Here is a 20,105-nt window from a genome sequence, read left to right on the forward strand (position 1 = left end):
CACCCTCTACCCTCAAGTAGGTCCCTGTGTCTGTCGTTCCCTTCTTTGTGTCCATGTGTACTCAATGTTTAGCTCCCACTTATCAGTGAGACTATGTGGTATTTGGTCAATTCCAGTTTTGACCAATGATGACCAGAGACTCAGAGCAGTTGGGTATGGTGGAGACAGGGTTCAAGTGTAAGTCAACCCATCTGGTAAAGTGACACCCATCCCACTCATCCCATTGCTGCCAGTGACTTCAACGCTGGAGCCTCAGTTCCCTCCCATGTGAGATGATGATAACAACAACTGTGAAGTGTCTGAGGATTAGAGAAATAACCCAGTGAAGGTACTTCAGAGTGGGTAACTTTTAATTACTGTTGTATTGCTGTACTGACCAATGTAGTCAGTAGCCACTTGTGCCTACTTAAATTAAATTAAACAAAAATTCCATTTCTCAGCAACACTAGCTTCATTTCCGGTGCTCAGTGGCCTCCTACCTCTACTAGCTACCATATTGGATAGCACAGATACAGAACATTCCCATCGACACAGAATGTCCCTTGGACAGTGCTGCTGTGTATCATTAACTTTGATTTAATTCAAGTGCCAGAACTCAGGGGTAAACACAATCATTCCCTATGTGTGAATGTGCAGGTACGTGTGCAGTTTTGTTATATAGGTAAATTGTGTGTCACGGGAGTTTGGCGTACAGATTTTGTCATCCAGATAATAAGCATAGTATTCGATAGGTAGTTTTTCGATCCTCTCCCTCCTCCCACCCTCTACCCTCAAGTAGGTAAGAGGAAGCTCCGAAGCTCTCCTGGGATGTTCACCCGCTGTGGTGAGAGTCAGGTGAGGCCCTTCACAGAAGGGCACCCTTTGTTTACCAGAGAGAAAGGAGTCACGTTTGTTTCCTGAATGAAGATAGTCTGTCTATGAACCAGGTATCTCAGCCTCGAAAAGGTGAGAAGTGCATGCCAAGAAAACCTCTAGACAGGACTCAATTCTTCCCATGATGCACCTAACCAGAGAATCGCAGAAGGGGTCGGGGAGGATTCCAACTGTGAGGCAGCAGAGGAAACATTCTTTTGAGGTAGAGTCAGGGTGGGGAAAACCATTAATCTGTTTTCCAAACAAGTTTTCATAAATAACTGACAGGAGATGGGCTGTTTTTATGGAAGTATTAACCCAAATGATGGGTGTTAATCATTAAACCTTTTAGGTGGTGGCTCGCTTGTTTCTCTGATATTCTAATCCGGGTCACAGAATGGCTAAGGCAGATTTAAGTGCAGCGTAGATTTTTTTTTTCCTCACTTTGCCTTGTGTTTTCCACCCTGAAAGAATGTTGTGGCTGCTCTTTTTTCTGGTGACTGCTATTCATGCTGAACTCTGTCAACCAGGTATGTAGCCTTGAAACTTAAAAATAGATGAACAGTTTTCTACATGTTTGACAAGTCGTTGACTGAAAGAACTCTTTATTTTTCTAAATCTGCAGACATGTTGTGGCTTGAAAGTTGGGGTGGTGAGTGTTTAATGAGTTTGAAAGAAAATATTAAACCGTCTAAGATGATTTAGGTTAAACTTCCAGGAGTATTTGGGGCAGTTTAATTGTAGTTCTGTGTTCCATTAGTTTGAGTTGCATTACATATTAGGATTTTTCAGACTCTGTTTTGGCAGATCTTAATCATCATATACTGCTCTTTCTTTTTTCTTTCTGGCAGGTGCAGCAAATGCTTTTAAAGTGAGACTTAGTATCAGAACAGCTCTGGGAAATAAAGCAGTAAGTGGAGCACCTGAGTGTTCTTTTAAAATTTTGTTTGCTAATAACACTGTGCTTTCTCTAATAATGGGCCTGTCTGCATAGTTACCTTAATCTTGAATAAATTATTTCTAAAGACCTCAAATCTGATCTTCTCTTAAAGATAGATTATAGAATAATATGAATTTTTAATAAAGTAGGTTCGCCTAAAGTATTTAATCGGTGGTGTATGCTAGACAATATGTGAAGTTTTGTGCCACACAAAACAACTTAAAAAACCGGCATCTCAACTCAGGATAGTGAAGCCAAGTGGCCTGACTCAGTCGCTCAGGTCTAGACTGGGTCTACTCCTCACCGTTGTGGTCATTTGAATTTTGTTAGCCTCGATTTTGTACTCATTGAAAAGAAGGGATGGTTCTACCCACATAAAATCTTTCATAGCACAAAAAATTTCCAATTCGAACATGAAGTTTCTTCAATTATTCTCAATTATCAAAGTCACATATGAAATATATGCTTATGAAATAGAAGTTTAAAAACTAGTCATAGGGCCCATGTGGCTATAGGAATGGTGAAGATCATTGAATTAAAAAGACAGTATTGTCTAATTCTAGTTTCAGTTTCCCAGTGTGGTCTGCAAAATTTTTTCCCCAATAGAAGTTGGTGTTAAGATGTCTCAGGCTGGAAACAGAAAAAAGAGTGCTAAAGAAACTTAGAGGTATTCTGTTTGCAGGCCAATTCATCAATTTGTTATTTTATTATTTACTCAATGGGTAATGATTGTTGTAACAGCCAGCATTTATTGAGAACTTATCTTACTTTCCAGCTGGGGCTCTTCTAAGCACCTTACTCCTATCAAATCATGTAGCCCTCACAACAATGCTTTGAGGAAGGTAGTAGTACAGGTGTTCGTATTCCCACTGAATGGATGGGCAAACTGAAGTTCAAAGAAATTAAGTAACATGCTCAATATTTCAAGTCATCAAGTGGCAGAAGTAAGATTTGAGCCCAGGCAGTCTGAGCGCAGAATGCACTGTCTCTGCTAGTGTGCATGGTTGGCCATCCCAGTATCCTCTAATAGCAGGTACCATGCGGAATGCTGGGATGTAATGGTGATTAAGGCTTGACTTTACCCTTGTGGAGCTTATAGTAGTAGTAGAATTGGTAATCTATTAAATATTCAGTAAACCAAATGCAAATGTGCAATCTTGACAAGTATTACGGGAAGAATTACAAGGGCACTTCGGCTTTGTCAAGGGCCACAATACCTGGCACTTACTGTGACGTCTGAAGCATGAGTTGAAGTGAACCAGGAAATGAAAGAAGGAAAGGCAGAGGGAACAGCATGTGCAAAGGTTTATCCCAGGAAGGATCTTGGTGAGAGTAAAGGTTAGAAAGAGGGCAGAAATATCTGGAATTGGGGCAATGAGGAGGAACGTGGCAGGTGATGAGCTTAGAGAGAGAGGAGCGGGAAGGCCAAGGAATATGTGGGCTGTGTTAGGGAGTTTCGTTTTGAGATGTAGGGAGTGTTCAAGAGCATCAAATGCTGTTGAAAGGCCAAGCCAGAAAGCAACTGAAAAATGCTGATTGTGTTAGACAACGTGGAGGTCAATGGTGATTTTAGAAAGAGCTCTTTTCCTGGGGTGGAGTTGCTGGAAGACAGGTAGTGGGAAGTTAAAAAATAAATGAGTGGTGAACATGTTGAAACAGATGTGTGGACAACTCCTGGGAGAATTTTGGCTGTGAAGGGCAAGAAAGAGACAGCAGTAGGTAGAAGAAAGGAAGACTGAGTAAAGTGGTTTGTTTTTGCTGTTGCTTTAATGGGAAAGTGTTGAGCTTGTTTAAAAGACAATGAAGAGACTCCAGTCAGAGTTAAATACACAGAAAGGAGGGGAACTGATATTGTTTAGATCTGAGAAGGGCAGAGGAGAAGCATTCCTAATATAAGTGACGGAAATGGCCACTGATAGGCATAGTTCTGTCTGGCACTTCAGGAGAGGAGGCGGCTAAGACATGTGTCTATGGAGGAAGTGTTGTATCTTGATGTCAGGAGGATGGGAGAGTTGAAATTGATGAGATATATCTATAAATTATGAAGCAAAACCATTTAATGAGAGTGAGGTTTGAGAGAAAACTTTGGAAAAAATGGTAAAAAAAACAAAAAACAAAAAACGTTGACCATCAGTTCTCTCTCTAGAGAGAGGTTTGAAATAGTTATGTGACCCAGGAGAAAGAGAACTGGTGGTGAAACCTTAGGGATTACCAGGCAATTTGGGGGTAGGTCATCATGAATTTAGAGTTAAACCAACTAACCTTGTTTTGTAATTTTCTCTAGTTATGCCAATAACTTGCCTAAAATGTGGGGTTAGCCATGGTTTGAGTGTTCTTAGATGTGTGCAAAAAGCAAGGTGAGCTGGGACATTTAAGGTCCTGGCACATGTTATTGAAATGAAGAACCAAGGAATCTGAACTGGTAGATAAATATATGCAATTAACTTGTACCACTTGGTCTGTGAAGCCACATGTGGGATATAAAGATGTGTTCAATTTCACATTGAGCACCTATTATGTGTCAAGTATATGCACAACAGGTAGGTAAGCTGCTATGGACATTCTTATATATGTATTTTCCATATGCTTTCTTTTTTGGGAGTATTTACCCAGGGGTAGATTAATGGATCATAAAGTACACAAATGTTTAGCCTTAGTAACTCTTACCTTATCCTCTCTTAAGTTGTACATTTTCTTATTAGTATATGTGCCCAATTCCTTTTATAAATGGAGGCTGTCTCTTTGAAGTATTTGAATGCCCTAGGAGAAATACACTACATCCAGTGCACAAGCTTTCAATCCTTTCACACTTGCCCAAGAGAAGTTGGTTCCACTGGCAGGATACCCAACCCAATCTAGAACTGCATCAGTCCTGTTCTGATCTAAATAGCTTGGAGCTTTGTTCTGTGACCAAAATTAGACTCCTACCCAGCCAGCTTAAGCTCTTGTTTTTGAGACGGACAAATGGAAGAACAGGAGATCAGGTCAAGTTGTTGCCAAGATCTGAAAAGCAACTGAAATTCATGTCCCAGGGAGAACTGGCTAACATCTTTGTTTTCATTTTCTGCACTGAGCTTATTATTCTCGTTTGTTCTTGAGCAGGCTTATTCCTCGTGTCTGCATTCTGTTAATAAGCCTTCCCTGTCTGAATAGTGTTTCTGCACTATTTTTAATCAGATCCATTTCTTCTTCATGTTTTATTCATTTATTATTAGGTTAGATCATAGCTACTCTTATTCTGAATAAAATTAATTTTGGAAACAAATGCATTATCAAAAACAAAGAGCTATGCCATGAGTCAGTTACTTTTAAACTTTCATAGTATAATATCAAATGAAAAGTTCACATTGAAAGATTGAAGGAGCACTTCAAATAAGACCTAAAGTTGACATTAAAATGCAGTATTTAACATTTGCATGTGAGAAAAGTGATTTTTCCATTTCCATTTTCTGTTGTTGTTGTTGTTGGAGACAGGGTCTCACTCTGTCATCCAGGTTGGAGTGCGGTGGCATGATCTTGGCTCACTGCAACCTCCACTTCCCAGGTTCAAGCAGTCTTCCTGCCTTAGCCTCCTGAGTAGCTGGGACCACAGGCACATGCCACCACGCCCGGCTAATTTTTTGTATTTTTAGTAGAGACGGGGTTTCACCACGTTGGCCAGGCTGGTCTTGAACTCCTGACCTCAGGTGATCCACCCATCTTGACCTTCCAAAGTGTTACAGGCTTGAGCTCCACTCCTGTCCCCCTTTTCTGTTCTTTATGGTGGCATCTTACAGCAGAGTTACATAAAGTGGTACTGAAGGAGAAAACGGTGAAGTGGAAGAAGCAACTGAAGAAAGTTTAAGGTTCTATGTTACAGAGACCAAGGCAGGAGGATCACTTAAGGCCACACATTTGAGACCAGCCTGGACAACACAGCAAGACCCCATCCCTCCTCCTTTCCAAAAAAAGAATATGTTATGAAAATATTTAGGAGAAAGGAAAAAGTACAGCACAGTCATAAACCTTATCCAGAGAAGGTAACTGAGTAATACATTTTTTGTTGTTGTTATTTAGGAGTCATTTGTTTTTACTTACTATCCTCACTGCCACCAAAGAGGAGAAAGGCAGTAACGGAAAAATATGTTTCCCCATCCCAGAGTGAAACTCCAATCCTGACAATGTCCTTGTGATATACTAACCCCCACCATCACCAAGTTCTTCCCCTCAGCTTTTGCCACTTTCTCCCTTCCTGCTTCTGCTTTAGTTGCTACCTTCCTTGGTGGTCCTTAAACAGCTCAGTTTTTTTTTTTTTTTTTGCCTCAGGCTTTTTGCATTTGCTGCATTGAGGAGCAGAGTGAGTCAAATATACTATATTAATTTGCTAGGGTTGCCATAACAGAGTAACACAGACTGGGTGCCTTACACAACAGAAGTTTATTTTCTCTCAGTTCTGGAAGTCAAGATGTCACAGGATTGGTTCCTTCTGAGGGCTGTGAGGGAAGGATCTGTTCCAGGCCTCTCTCTTTGGCCTGTATGTAGATGGCCGTCTTCTCTCTGTGTCTTCATATCATCTTCCCTCTGTGTCCAAATTTCCTCTTCTGAGGACACCAGTCATAGTGGATTAGGGCCCACTCCAACAACTTCATTTTAACTTAATCACCACTGCAAAGACCCTGTCTCCAAATAGAGTTACATTCTGAGGTATTGCAAGTTAGGACTTCAACATGACATTTTTTTGGTGAGGACAAAATTCAGCCCATAATATGCACACACATTCAAGTTTCTGGCTAAGAAAATTTTTTAAAAATTGTACTGATGTTAATAAAGGCAACTGGGAGGGAGTTTATGAGGGAAAAGAGAAAGGGAGGAAGGAAATGAAAATGGACTATATATGGCCAGGATGAAATGTCCAAATGGCCTGTTTGTTGGCTGGCTACTGATGCTGCAGGTTCTTAGGAGGATAGTGCAACAGCAGATACACCAAACTTAGAATGTCCAAGAAACCCTACCCCAAACATTATGGGGATATAATTTATCATGGTCTCCAGTATCTAATGTATGAGAAAGCAGGGTGTGTGTGTGTGTGTGTGTGTGTGTGTGTGTGTGTGTGTGTGTGTGTATGTGTGTGTAGAGAGAGCGAGAGGGAGGGAGAACCACTGTGGGTACAGTTAGAACCAATGGACCATATTTACCCCCATACACTTTGTTTTCCTTCTCTTTCAGTATGCCTGGGATACCAGTGAAGAATATCTGTTCAAAGCGATGGTAGCTTTCTCCATGAGAAAAGTTCCCAACAGAGAAGCAACAGAGTAAGCAAATAATGAGAAATCTTAACTGATTATTTACAGTATTATTTGAGATAGTGCATTATTTCAAACCTTGATCTTGAAAATATTAAGCTAATTTTTCGAAGAGATTCACATTTTTACTAAACTTAAAAATAACTTTTATAATCTAACTCATTTTATAGTTTATATCATGTTCCAACAATGCTCTTTGTTTAATAGGTAATATGAAGATAAATATCCCTCAAAATTGCAGGTATATATCCTAAGCTTTCTACATTTCTATTGTGTGTGTGTATATACATATATGTATATATAATTTTTCTTGCAGATAGATACCAAAGAATTTTACTCTTATTTTGAAAATAACCTAAGTGTGTATAAGTTCTTTCCACTCTTGGTATTTATCATAGTACCTTGTTTATTTTCTTAAAAGCACTTAATATGACTTTTAATAATTTTATATTTTTGTCTATTCTGGAGGAATCTTCTCTATGATGTTTCCTTCTTTCTCTATTTGTGGTGAGGGTAACATTCCTGGTCTGTCTCTATTCCCTTCTTCACTCCTCCCCTTGAGAGGTAAATTGACTTATGTGATTGGTGAGCTGCAAGGAGAACCTGGGCATGGATTCCTTTCTCCTTATGAGGTAGCCATCCCCAAATGATAGCAGGCATCTCTCGTACAACTCCCTAGCTAAGTACAGAACCAGGCCCTGCATGCACAGGTACATACACCCTAAGGCTGTACTTGTGGTTTGCAGCTGAGGAGCGTTTAGATTAGTAGGTGCCATGTTATTTGGGGGGTTAAATATTGTGTGTATTACTCCAGTACAGGACAATACCTGCCTCAGTTATGCTCTACTTGAGACAATGGAGGTGAATATATTTATTTCAGGATTTTTTTTAAATTAGGAAGAAAATTTGCCCGCTGATTAAAGTCATATCCTCCAAACTAGCCTTTTATTTTGGTCTCCCATCTGTACAATGTTTTGTCTTCATTCTATAATAATTCAAGGCTCAGTATAGATGATTACTATTAATTGGTCTCCCTCACATCCATAATATCTGATGCATGGGATATGAATATAAAGAATGAAACAGAAGAGTGGAGTTTGAGGGAGCAAAATGAACACATGCATATTTGTGTATACCCACATGTGTATTTTTAATATACATATTTTAAATAACATATTAACATGATTTAAAAAATGAAAAGAAGGTATATAATAAAACAAAGCCTCGCCCTAAGTTCTACTCCTGTTTTATAGATCTTAAAATTATATATATTGTACTTCATGCCATTAAACTGCAGCATTCTTTCACAACTATTTATAATAACTTTTTTCAATAAAAATAAGGTGATTATATTACAAAAAATTGAACAGAGAAAAAAATAAGAAGAAAAGCCACTGGTTATCTCACAATGGTAACCCCTTAAATATTCTCTTTATATTTTCTTCTAGCCCTTCTTGTAAGCAAGTTTTATACATTGCTGTGTTCATGGCACTGTTAGTTCCTTTAAATGATCACGTTTCACCTAGTACATGACTAAGTTAAATTAAGTGTTTCCATTCTTAGAAAAATTTAATTTAAATATATAACATTTCAGATTGATTCTTGGGAGTTTACCTTTAAAATATCTTCCTTCAGAATCTGGAGCATTGTAGGAGTCTGTGAATATCTGATCTAGTTTATTTGAAAGGTTGTTTGACTTACAACTGGGCACTGGGGCTGGGTGCAGTGGCTCACACCTCCAATCCCAAAACTCTGGGAGGCCGAGGCAGGTAGATCACTTGAGCCCAGGAGTTCGAAACCAGCCTGGGCAACATGGGCAACCTGGTGAAACCTCGTCTCTACAAAAAAATGCAAAAATTAGCTGGGCATGGTGGCACACATCTATAGTCCCAGCTACTTGGGAGACTGAGATCACTTGAGCACAGGAGTTTGAGGCTGTGGTGAACTGTGATGGTGCCACTGCACTCCAGCCTGGGCGACAGAGTGAGACTCTGTCTCAAAAAAAAAAAAAAAAAAAAAAAAAAAAGAATTGGGTACACTGGATACATATTGGGTTGGTGCAAAAGTAATTGTGGTTTTTGCCATTGAAGGTAGTGGCACCTTCAACAAAAGTAGAAGCTTTTGTTGCCAGTGTCAGTTGTAAAAATCAAAACTGCAAAGCTAGACTGAGGATCAGTACACATTTTTCTGTAAAGAGTCAGGCAGTGTGAGTCCTGGTGATACTGCTATCAAGGGGATGAATTGACAAGCGAGATGTGTTTAAGATGCAATTCAGCTGCTGGCCTGGATTCCACATGCACTGCCATATTGGAAGCTGCACCCCCACATGAAGAGCTATGGGAAAGGGCACCACATAATGCAAGATTGGATTGAAAATAGCTTTGCGGAGAGGCTGCTTCTCTTCAGTGTGGCAGGTGGATGGAAGACACCAGTAGCTTGGCATATGGGTTAAGTTTTAAAGCCGCCTTCCAGAAATCTTTTGGTGCCAATGTGGGCAGACTGAAGGAGTGTGGCAAATATTCCTTTCCAGGATAGCTTCAGGATCCAAGTTTTGGGAACTGGCTGTTTATTGTCTCCCCTGCCCACCATTGTTTATCCACTAATATTGCAGAAAACTGTAAAGTACAAAGAATAAACCAAATCACATGAATTAAAAACAAAGATATTCAAGTAATTAACAGAATAATGAATAGTCTCACTTTCATCCCACCTTTTACCCAGGGCGATATCTACAACATCTCTTATATCAAGTTTGATCACCACCAGTGATACAAAGCTCATTGTCTCCTGAGCATGCCTCTTCCTATTTGGAAACATACAATTGGCATATACTTACAGTAGAAGCTTGCTTGGCTCTGAAAAAGGAAGTGATGTCTTGTTGGAGAGCTGATCTGGTCCAGTTACCATTACCGCAGGCAGGCAGTGGAAGAGAAGCCAGGGATTCCCTAAGAGGATCGGAGAGGATTAGGGTGTGGGCTTGCAGAGAGGGCTGTGGCATTTCCACTCCCTTAGGACTTGAACAGGGCTGGGAATGGGTTCCTGTGCAGATTCCCCAGTGCAGCCAGCCAGGGTGTTGACAAGTGAGTTCATGCTGATGAGTTGGTCCCCATTCCTTACGAGTGATGATGTGTTTGGAGTGATATTCTTGTTTGCATCCCTGCCTACCTCAAGTCAGGTAGAGAAGTGCTCATAGAGGATACAGTTGTCTTTAAGAAGGGAGACTGGCATATTTTTTTCTGGAGGGATGCTCCCCAACTTACAGACATTCTCAGGACCCCCTCAAGTTGCCACTACAGTAGCAGTAGCTGGAGTTCTAGAGAATATGATGGTGTCCCTAGCAACTGAGAGTGTGCCTGGAACAGAAACTGGTGGCTACCTCTTAGCCGGAGAAGTCTCATGGTGGAAGGCTGGCTTGAGCGCCTGTAACTGGGGAGAGAAAGAGAGCAGTTTTCTGAGCAGTCTGTAGTTGAATATATTCCTGGGGCCAAGCAGGGGCTTTGGAAGGGAACAGGATAGAGTCACTGCCTATTGGGCCCATGTCCTTAAGTGAGACAGGGCAAGGCAAGGCAGCAGAGTGAGGCTGGAGGCGTACACCCCTGGAGGCAGAGCTGAGATGGGGTGGAGGAAGTCGGTCAGAGCATGTCACCCATGTCAGGGGAAGATGCAGTGCAGAGGTCCCGGGAGGGGCCCCCGAAGGCTCCACAGGAGCATTCTGAGTGGAGAGCATCTGGACGCCCGCCACCACAGAGGACCCCTCACAGCAGGGGGAACCACAAGGGCCCTGGTCCAGGAAGAAGAATTTGGCCTTTCCTTATCTATCTCATGCCCCCATCATCTTGCTTTCCTGTCCCTAAGCGAGGAGAATGAAGCATGGGGGAGGGGGACACAGGCAGGGAGGGAGTAGAGCCCGGAGCAAATGGCGGGAGCCCGCCACTCAGGTGCCTGCTCTGGCCAGAACTGCTGGAAGGAGAGCAGCTGTAGGTGAGAGGCAGGAAGGCAGCTTTGGTTAGACTGGCCTGGATGCCTCAGTAGCCGGAAGTGACAGGAAAGCCACACCATCTGCCCCAGATGCTGTCAAGAGGCGAGGAGAAGGAGTGACAGAGTGCCCAAAAGGAACAGTGTGAGCAACATCAACCTCTTCCTTCACTGCTGTCCACGAGGCCGGCCTGTAGAACTATGTTGCTGTGGCTGGAGCCACAGGATCAAGTGACCTCTGCTGAAAGCCTGCTATGTGCTGGGCACTGAGATTCGAATGAGGGCTAAGACCAGGTCCCACACTGCACCAGGCCCACACCCAAGAACCTAGCCCTGGTAGACATTGTAGAAAGATAGACCAAATGTGACAGCCACAAGACAACTCTTTCAAAATCATCATTCACAGTTTCTGATATTAAATGCTTTTTTTTTGCTATTGCTGTATTTTTTTTAGAAGCAGAATGAGAGATAGATGGAAAAATGAAGTTAAGAGAAAGCTCTGGTTTCATTAGTTGAGGTTACTTGAGGTTTTCCTGGAACTTGGATTGAAGATGGCAACCAAGTGTTTTCAACTGTTTACAATATGATTTAGGCCAGATTTACTAAAACAGTTTCACAAGAATTTTAAAATGTTGAAAGGAATTTCTAAGGAAGCTATAATCTAATCCAAGGTTTAGTCTAATTCCCAGGTCAACTGGAAAGTTAATATGCCTAGTTTACTCAAACATCAACTTTTAGGTAATTTATCATTTTTAGCAAGAAAGGTAAAGTCTAACTCAGGCAAGTCTTTCTCTTTCTGAGTTAAATGGTGTAGGACATGTAATGGATTTCTCCTTCTGCCTAATTATTCAAGGATAAGTCTTGTGATCTAAAAAGAAACAACGTGCTGTTGTATCCACGGTAAGGGGATTAACGGTCTTGTGCTTGTAAAACAGCAGCCCAGCACCTATTTAGTCCTTTTGATTTCCAGAAACAAGAGCCAGATTCTTGCCACTCTTTGGAAGCAATTGGCCCTGTCTGGCGCCATTGATGAAAAATGGCAGTGGAGCCAATTCTTAGAGAAACCTTCAGACCAGGGCTTTCCACACTTGAGGAAAAAGAGTAAACATTTTTACCTCTTTTTCATGATTTGCTGAAAGAAGTCACTTATGTATGAATTAATATAATTTCTTGGTAAAAAAAAAATTGGTCAAAATGATTATTAAAGTGAATTCAAATAATTCCACGAGCCCACTGGCTGCTCTGAAAAGCCATATTTGCATTGTTTCTGGGTTTGGCTTCCAACTTGCTGCAGCCACACCCGCGCTTCTCGGACTCTGCATTATTGCCAGTCCCCAAACTCGGTTTCTTTTTAGTCCACTGCATTGGTCACTGGTGTGCCCCACCATATTAGATGCAACTGTGGACACCAGCTCCAAGATCATCACCAAGATCTTAAAAGAGAAGAAAGAAGTTGTGGAGGAGGCAGAGGAGGGAAGAGATGGTCCCGGTAATGGGAACGCTAATGAGGAAAATGGGAAGCAGGAGGCTGACAGTGAGGTAGAAGGATAGGAAGACTATGGGGAGGAAAAGGAGGAGGAAGAAGGTGATGGTGAGGAACAGGATGAAGATGAAGATGAGGCAGCTGAGGCTGCTATGGGAAAATGGGCAGTTGAAGATGCTGAGGATGACAACGTTGATACCAAGAAGCGGAAGACTGATGAAGATGACTAGACTGCAAAAAAGGAAAAGTTAAAAAAAAAAAAAAGAAAAAGAGAAAAGGCCACCGTCATCCATTCACCCTGTCTCAGAATCTAAGTGAAGTCATCTTTAAGTAGAGAGGCCTGCCGGGCAACGCCACCTTCAGGTGACAAGCACTCTTCAGCACCCAACCCAAACCACAAGAATTTGCAACAGGGGAGGAAAAAAAAGAACCAAACTTCCAAAGCCCAGCTTTTTTCCTTAAAAGTACTTCAAGATAAAAATTGGTTCCTATTTTTTATTTACACTGTTTATTTATTTATTTATTCATTTTGAGATGGAGTCTCACTCTGTCACCCAGGGTAGAGTGCAGTGGCGCTATCTTGGCTCACTGCAACCTCCACCTCCTCGGTTAAAGCAGTTCTCCCGCCTCAGCCTCCCAAGTAGCAAGGATTACAGGCACCTGCCACAACGCCTGGCTAATTTTTGTATTTTTAGTAGAGACGGGGTTTCACCATGTTGGCCAGGCTGTCTCGAACTCCTGACCTCAGGTGATCTGCCTGCCTCAGCCTCGAGAGTCCTGGGATTACAGGCGTGAGCCACTGCGCCTGACAATACTTTTCATTTTCATTGTATATTTTTGTACATATTGTTAGGGGTCAGCCATTTTTAATGCTCTCAAATGATCAAACCAGCCGTCAGAGCTTTCTCCGTCTTACTTCTGACTTTACTTGTGGTGTGACCATGTTCATGATACGGTTCAAAATAAAAACAAACATTGAAGAAAAGCAAAACAACAACAACAAATCTTATTCCGAGTGTTCCAGTATCTTTTTTTATGTATGAACTTAGTGGTACTATAAGTTTGTATGAGATGGTTAAAAAGGCCAAAGATAAAAGGTTTCTCACTCCCCTCCCTGCCTTTTTTTTTTTTTTTTGTCTGTGAAGTTGCTGTTAATTTTTTTGGCCTGTTTGATGTATGTGTGAAACAATATGATGAACAATAAATTGGAATTTTGTTTCACTGAGTTGCTCTAATAACAGCAAAAAATAATTCCATTGGACTCATTCATATTTAAAATCTTGAAAATGTAGGATTTTTATTGAGTTGTGCTAATGGCATTTCAGTTTATTTATGACATCAAAACATGCTTTAAAAAGACATGTTTAGCTCAAGAAATGCTTGTTGGTCGATCAACTTTTCATTCGGTACAAATCTTGGAGGACATTCAATGTAGTCACATTTGGAAGAAAGGCCATGGAGAAGTCACATTAGTTGCACGTAATCTATAATTGGAAGAAATTTGTGTCCTTTGGTTCCTTAATACATAAATTACAGAACCATGTACAGTCATTCTTCATGTTACTTCCTTTTTAGCACCAACTTTCTGCCCTCACATTTACAGTTCTTGGCTACTTCCATCTACAGTATATTCAGGATTCTTCTTTTACCAGAGAGTTCTGTGTGCTATTTTGTTGTCTGAGTATTTGTAGGTGAGTAGACAAAGTTTTGGAAAAGTAACCTCCTTCCTTCCCTGCCTCTCTTTTCTGTTATTACAGCCCTGGACCAATTTATTTCCTCAGTTTGTCTCTCTAGGAATGATGTCAGAAGCACTGAGATGTTAACCTTTTGTCATCCATCCGTTTGTCTCCCCAATCACTTACTGAATGGTCCACGTGGGCCAAGCTTCAGGAATGCAGGGGCTTACAGCACAGGACAGACTTGGGCCTCATGTCCTCATGTCCCAGGGCACAGAGAAATCTGCTGTAAATGGACGAAGTATTTGATAGTCTCCCTAGTGACCCTGCAACTGATCAAATTAAAACAGGTGCTCTTTGCTTGGAGATCATGAAGTTCAAATCAGGGCAGGGATTAGAGACCCTCCTGACAAAGAATGCAGACAAGCCATGTGAAATCTAGAAGCTCTTTGTCCTCCCCATGTCCTGGGTCTATTCTCACACAGGGCATGGAACTATGTGCAAATTCTGCCACCGTGGGGGTTACTGGCTTCCACTTTGGTATTTAATGCTCTGGTGGGCTCAAGACTCCGGTCTTGGTTTTCAGAAGTCTTAGCATCACTAAATTCCTGCATGGGATGGGGCACGGAATCTAAATGCCGCTGTAGTAGGAACTCTTTTCCTAACCATATCCCTAACCATATTGGCGAATCAAGGTTAGCTCTTAGTAAACAGTTGTGAGTGAATGAAGCATGTTTAACATCGTGGCTCTTAAACCAGCGGCCTGTCTATTGAGGTGCAGTGGACACAAGAAAACCGTGCCCCCCATCCCCCCAATTTCTTACTCTTTTTCACCTCAGTCTCACAGGAGGATGCTCCTATGGTGGACTTAGCACACAATGGCCAGAGTAGAAGCAGTTCCCTGTTGCCTGGGTGTTAGCTCTTGCTGGACCTCGGTTTCTTACCCTTGGGGAGGCCAAGACATCAGTTAGTTTCTGAAAGCATCATCCGAGCAAGTAGGAAGCGCCAGCCCAGAGTGTGTCTCCATCTTCATATACAGCCTTGGCTGTCTTCAGAGCAGGGCTAGGCTTTCCCCTGGTTCCCTTCCCACAACATTGCTACTGTGGGAAGTGGGCTTATTAATTCCTAGTTCAACTGCATGTATGTGAACAAAATATAAACACATCTGTAGAGTTATATATCTGTTGGTGACATTTGTTGAACATTAGGTTACCTTTTTGTTTGCTTAGAATCTTAAGAGGAGTTACATATTTGGGCAGAACCATCATGTACGAAGGACACAACATTCTCCTGTTGAAGAAGACCACAAACAGCCAAAACTATTTACCTTTTCTCTTTATATCAATCTTAGAGAAATGACGCTTAAGACACTAGTACGAGGGAAGTAATCATAATGAATAATTTTACATCTGAATGTATAACAGAAAGAACTTTTTAAAATTTCACGTAACTATTAATACTATCCTTTTGCTGGTGGGTACCAGTATCTTGCATTTGAATACAGCTTTCTTAATTTCAAAAAAAAATTTTTAAATCTGTTATCTCCTTACCAGTGAAGCTAGTCAAGAGCATTAAAACATTGCCTAGTTTTTATTTTTCTTGTAGATACTTTTACTGTGCCCAGGCAACTTTTAAAATAACCGCTTTGCTCTTATATGTATGTATATGTCTGTGTATTTAATTTAAAAAAAAGATTTACAAATAGTTACAAAGTTAATACAGAGAGGCCCTATGTACCAGTGGTTCTCAACACTTGGTGGGGGGATTCCCCCCAATTGCTCCAAAGGATATCTGGCAATTTCTGGAGACATTTTGTTTTTCACAATTGGATACTGGCATCTAGTATATAGAGGCTAGGGATGCTGCTATATATCATACAAAACCATAGACAGTCCCTGACAACCTAGAATTATCCAGGCTAAAATGTTAATAGGGCTTGGGTTGAGAAACCCTGCTCTAACCCCATTTCCCTGATGATATCATGTTAAATAGCCACAGTAGATTTATCCCAACAAAGAAATTCACGTTGGTTCAATTTTTCAACTACTGTCCTTTTTCTATTTCAGAATCTATTTCTCCTTAGTCTGATCCACTCTGTGACACTTTCTCTGTCTTTCTTTGTTTTCATGACCTTGAAACTTTTGAAGAGATTTAGAAATGTTTCTTACTTGGTACTGACCCTCCCCGCCCCGCCACCCATGGAGTATAAGGAAATGGGATCTGTTTGGGGGTTATATCTATGACTGTAGAGTGCTGTGGTATTTAAAGGGTGGGGAAGAGAGATAATCAGTGTGGCACGTGGCTCAAGACAGTTCCCCATAACATTCCCACCCAAAATGCCAACAGCACACCCCCGTTGACACACTAAGAACTCAAGCCTTTCCTAGTAACTCATAGACAGTGAAATGATTGTCTCAAGACCACCATTTGGCAGGTAGTAAATTTCAAAATAAAAGCTTTGTTTTTAGAGTTTCAGTCCAGGAACTTTTTCTGTCTAACAATAACTGTCTCCATTGAAAATGTAAGGTTTAATATTTTCAGCAAAAATGTTAATCTTTTGGAAATCTTTATTTCTAAGTAGATAAAATATTTTCATTTTATTTGCTGAGGGTAATGTATTAAAGTATGAGTTGCCACCCATTGGAAACTTGAATAAATTTAAAGAACTTGAATTCATGGTATAGTTCCATAGTGATGGGGACAGAGGAAAGTATTTGGGGCCATAGTTGTGTTGATGGAGTTGTACGCCCTCCCTTTTTTTTTTTTTATAGTACTTACTCCACACCTCCACAGTGTATGCATTTATTTACTTGTTTATCTTTTGTCTCCACCTCCTTAGCAAGCTCCATGAGATAAAGGACTTTGTTTACAGCTGTATTCTATGGCTCTCTAATGGGGAATACCATGAAATTCATGTTTGAACAGTATTTAAAGAGGCTTCATATGGAAAGAATAATACAGACAAAGTAACCAAATGACTCTTTACCTGATTTCGACCTTTTATGCCTGAAATTCTATTTGGTATTTAATTTATATAAATGTTATGTACTATGCATAATATTTTACCTCTTATCTTTTTCACTTGATGGTGTATTTTTGAAATTTATTCTTTTTTTTTTTTTTGAGACAGAGTCTTGTTCTGTTGCCCCGACTGCAGTGCAGTGGCACAGTCTCGGCTCATTGCAACGTCCACCTCCTGGGTTCAAGCAATTCTCTTGCCTTAGCCTCCTGAGTAGCTGGGATTACAGGTGTGCGTCACCATGCCTAGCTAATTTTTGCATTTTTCATAGAGATGGGGTTTCACCATGCTGGCCAGACTGATCTCAAACTCCGGACCTCGTGATCCGCCCCCCTCAGCCTCCCAAAGTGCTGGGATTACAGGCGTGAGCCACCGTGCAAGGCTGAGATTTATTCTTTTATTTAAAAAAATATGTAGCTTTAGCTCAGTGGTTGCCACCAGGGGGTGGTTTTGTCCTTCAGGGGATATTTGGGAACACCTGTAGCCATTTTTGATTGTCACTACTGGAGGTAGTCCTGATACCTGGTAGATAGAGCTCAGATTTGCTGCTAAACAACCTGGAAAGCACAGAGTATCCTCACAACATAAAATTATGTGGCATGATCATGCTGATGTTGAGAAACCCTGGGCTATTTCTTTCCTTTAATCTGTGGAACAGTATTCCCTCGACAGCCTATACTATATTTACTTTATTCCTGTACTGATGAACATTTGGGTTGTTTCAATTCTCTGCTATGATGACGAGGGCCGCAAAGAACATCCTCACCAGTGTCTGTGTGTGTGTGCCACAGGGGTTCTGGTAGCTGCATTTTCTGTTCTAGGAATCACTTCCAAACGCCATTCCAGAGTGGCTGGACTCCTTGCTTCTACAGCGTCACCTGGGATTCCAATTCCATGCGTCTTTACCAGCCCTTGGTATTATTTAACTTTTAAATTGTTGCCAGTTTGAAAAGTTTAAAATAGTAGCTCATTTGTAACAATTTTGCATTTCCTGATTGCTAGTAAGACCAGACGACAGGAATCATTCACACCCCAAGCATTCTAGAAAACTGGTGAAAATGTTTTCTGTCCAGCATGGGCCACTTCATTTGGTTTGTCCCTGCGTCTTTGATATGTATTACAAAACCGCACATTTTGGGGGACTAGGCTTGCCTGTTTCTGCCACTAGAGGTCACTGATCCTCAGTGGTTCTTCACCAGTATGACTTCTGACCTCTCTAACCTCCCAGGGAGTATTTGGCAACGCCTGGAGCCATTGTTGATAGTCAGGACTGTGAGTGTGCTGCTGGCACCTAGAGGTGAGAGGCCAGGCATGTTGCTAAGGCCCTGCAATGCACAGGACAGCGTCCCCCGCCCCCCTCCCCCCACCAACAAGAAAGCACCATCTGGCCCAAGTACTAGTGCCAAGCTGGAGAAACCATGGTGTCGTCTTTGAAAGAAAGCATATGACAATCTCTATAATAAAGACACCGATTATTATTAACAACAACCAATATTTTATTGCAGAAACTGGGGAAACTGGGGAGAAGCATGCCTTCTGTCCCCAGGGAGAGGGCAGGGGCGAATGGGCAAGGAAAAGGGAAGGGTTTTAAGGGAGAGGAGAGGTGGGCCTGGGGCTCGCTGAGTGGTCGGCTGGAGCGGTGGCAAGTGCCCTGGTGGGGCCGGTGGCTGGTGTGGGGGTGGAACCACAGTCAGTAGGGTGAAGGCGCTGAGGGCTGGAGGTTCAGGAGGTGGTGGCAGGGGCCTGACTCTTGGAGCTGGGCAGCAGGCTGGGTGTGCTCAGAGGCTCATGGCCGCCCTGGCGAACCTCCTTCCAGGCGCAGGCAAACCTGAGGCGTCAGGGCAGTGCTGCCCGCAGGCCCAGCGCTCCTGCGGTGACTCGGCGACCGGGCGCCTGGCAGCCGCACATCCTGCAGCATGGCAGGCGGCCGCGAGGATTGAGACAACGCTGCCTGGGAGTGGGGGCCTCTGCTCAGCGGCCTAGACCTGGGCACAAAGGAATGGCCCACTCTGTTTCTCATCACAGGCTTGAAGGCAGATGGCCTGGGCGTCGGGCTCCCTCTGCGCTCCAGCGGGGTGATTTTCACAGTCACCAGGCTGTGGACAGGCTGGGGGAGTGGTGGGCGGTCCAAAGCCACCGCTTCACGTAAGCCACGCCAGCCTCGGAGAAACCAGGCCTGATGTTTCTCCGCAGCGGCGGCCTGTTGGGAAAGCACCTCCAGGCCTGGGGGACCATCTCCGGAGGTGGATGGGGGCGGGGACCATCTCTCTCCGGATGCGGATGCGGGGGTAGTCCCAGCTGGGAGGAGCGGTGGGGAGGGGCCGGGTGCGGACCCAGTGCTTCCCTTGGAAGTAGGTGACCTTGCAGTTCTCCTGGACCTGGGGGCTGAGGAAGGGCGCAGCTTTCTGGCCCAGAGCCAGCCCAGGAAGCGGCTCAGGTAGCTGCCCATGAGAGCAGGGCAGTGGGTGGGGCCTTTCAGTAGACACTGGGGTGCCAGAAGTTTCCGAAATCTGCGGTCAGGGTCCGAGATCAAATGTCAGTGCTCAGTGACCAGCGACCCTTGGCATCAAAATGTCGGAAAGTGCACGAGGCACTGTGTGCTAGGTATGGTCTGGCCAGCAAGTGTCGCATGGGGCAGGTGGCCACGGCCAGGCCAGAGCTTTGCGGCGCGCAGCTGCAGAACGGGCGGGTGGTGCCCCATGCTGTCTGGCGGACCAAGGAGGTTCAAGCCTCAATCCTTCCCACTCATGGTCCCAGACACTTAGCTCTGGGCAAAGGGGCCTGGCAGCTGCCTCTACTTTTGTACCTGACCTTTAAAGGCAGAACACAGAAGAATTTCTGCCAGGTCCTGAAAACCGGAGATACCTGTTGACAGAAG

General features: G+C 42.8%; 1 protein-coding gene across 1 annotated transcript in view; it reads left to right on the forward strand.

Annotated features, from left to right (window-relative positions):
- Nucleotides 1-1,067: 1,067 nt before the first annotated feature.
- The window catches only part of TMEM27 (transmembrane protein 27), a 38,184-nt gene continuing 19,146 nt past the window's right edge, over nt 1,068-20,105 (forward strand). The window contains exons 1-3 of the mRNA XM_011995529.1: nt 1,068-1,382; nt 1,704-1,762; nt 6,998-7,083. Coding sequence (XP_011850919.1) covers nt 1,325-1,382; nt 1,704-1,762; nt 6,998-7,083 — 203 coding nt within the window. The 5' untranslated portion in view covers nt 1,068-1,324. The remainder of the gene's footprint in view (nt 1,383-1,703; nt 1,763-6,997; nt 7,084-20,105) is intronic.

This window comes from Mandrillus leucophaeus, unplaced genomic scaffold, assembly GCF_000951045.1.
Source record: "Mandrillus leucophaeus isolate KB7577 unplaced genomic scaffold, Mleu.le_1.0 Scaffold490, whole genome shotgun sequence".
NCBI lineage: Eukaryota > Metazoa > Chordata > Mammalia > Primates > Cercopithecidae > Mandrillus > Mandrillus leucophaeus.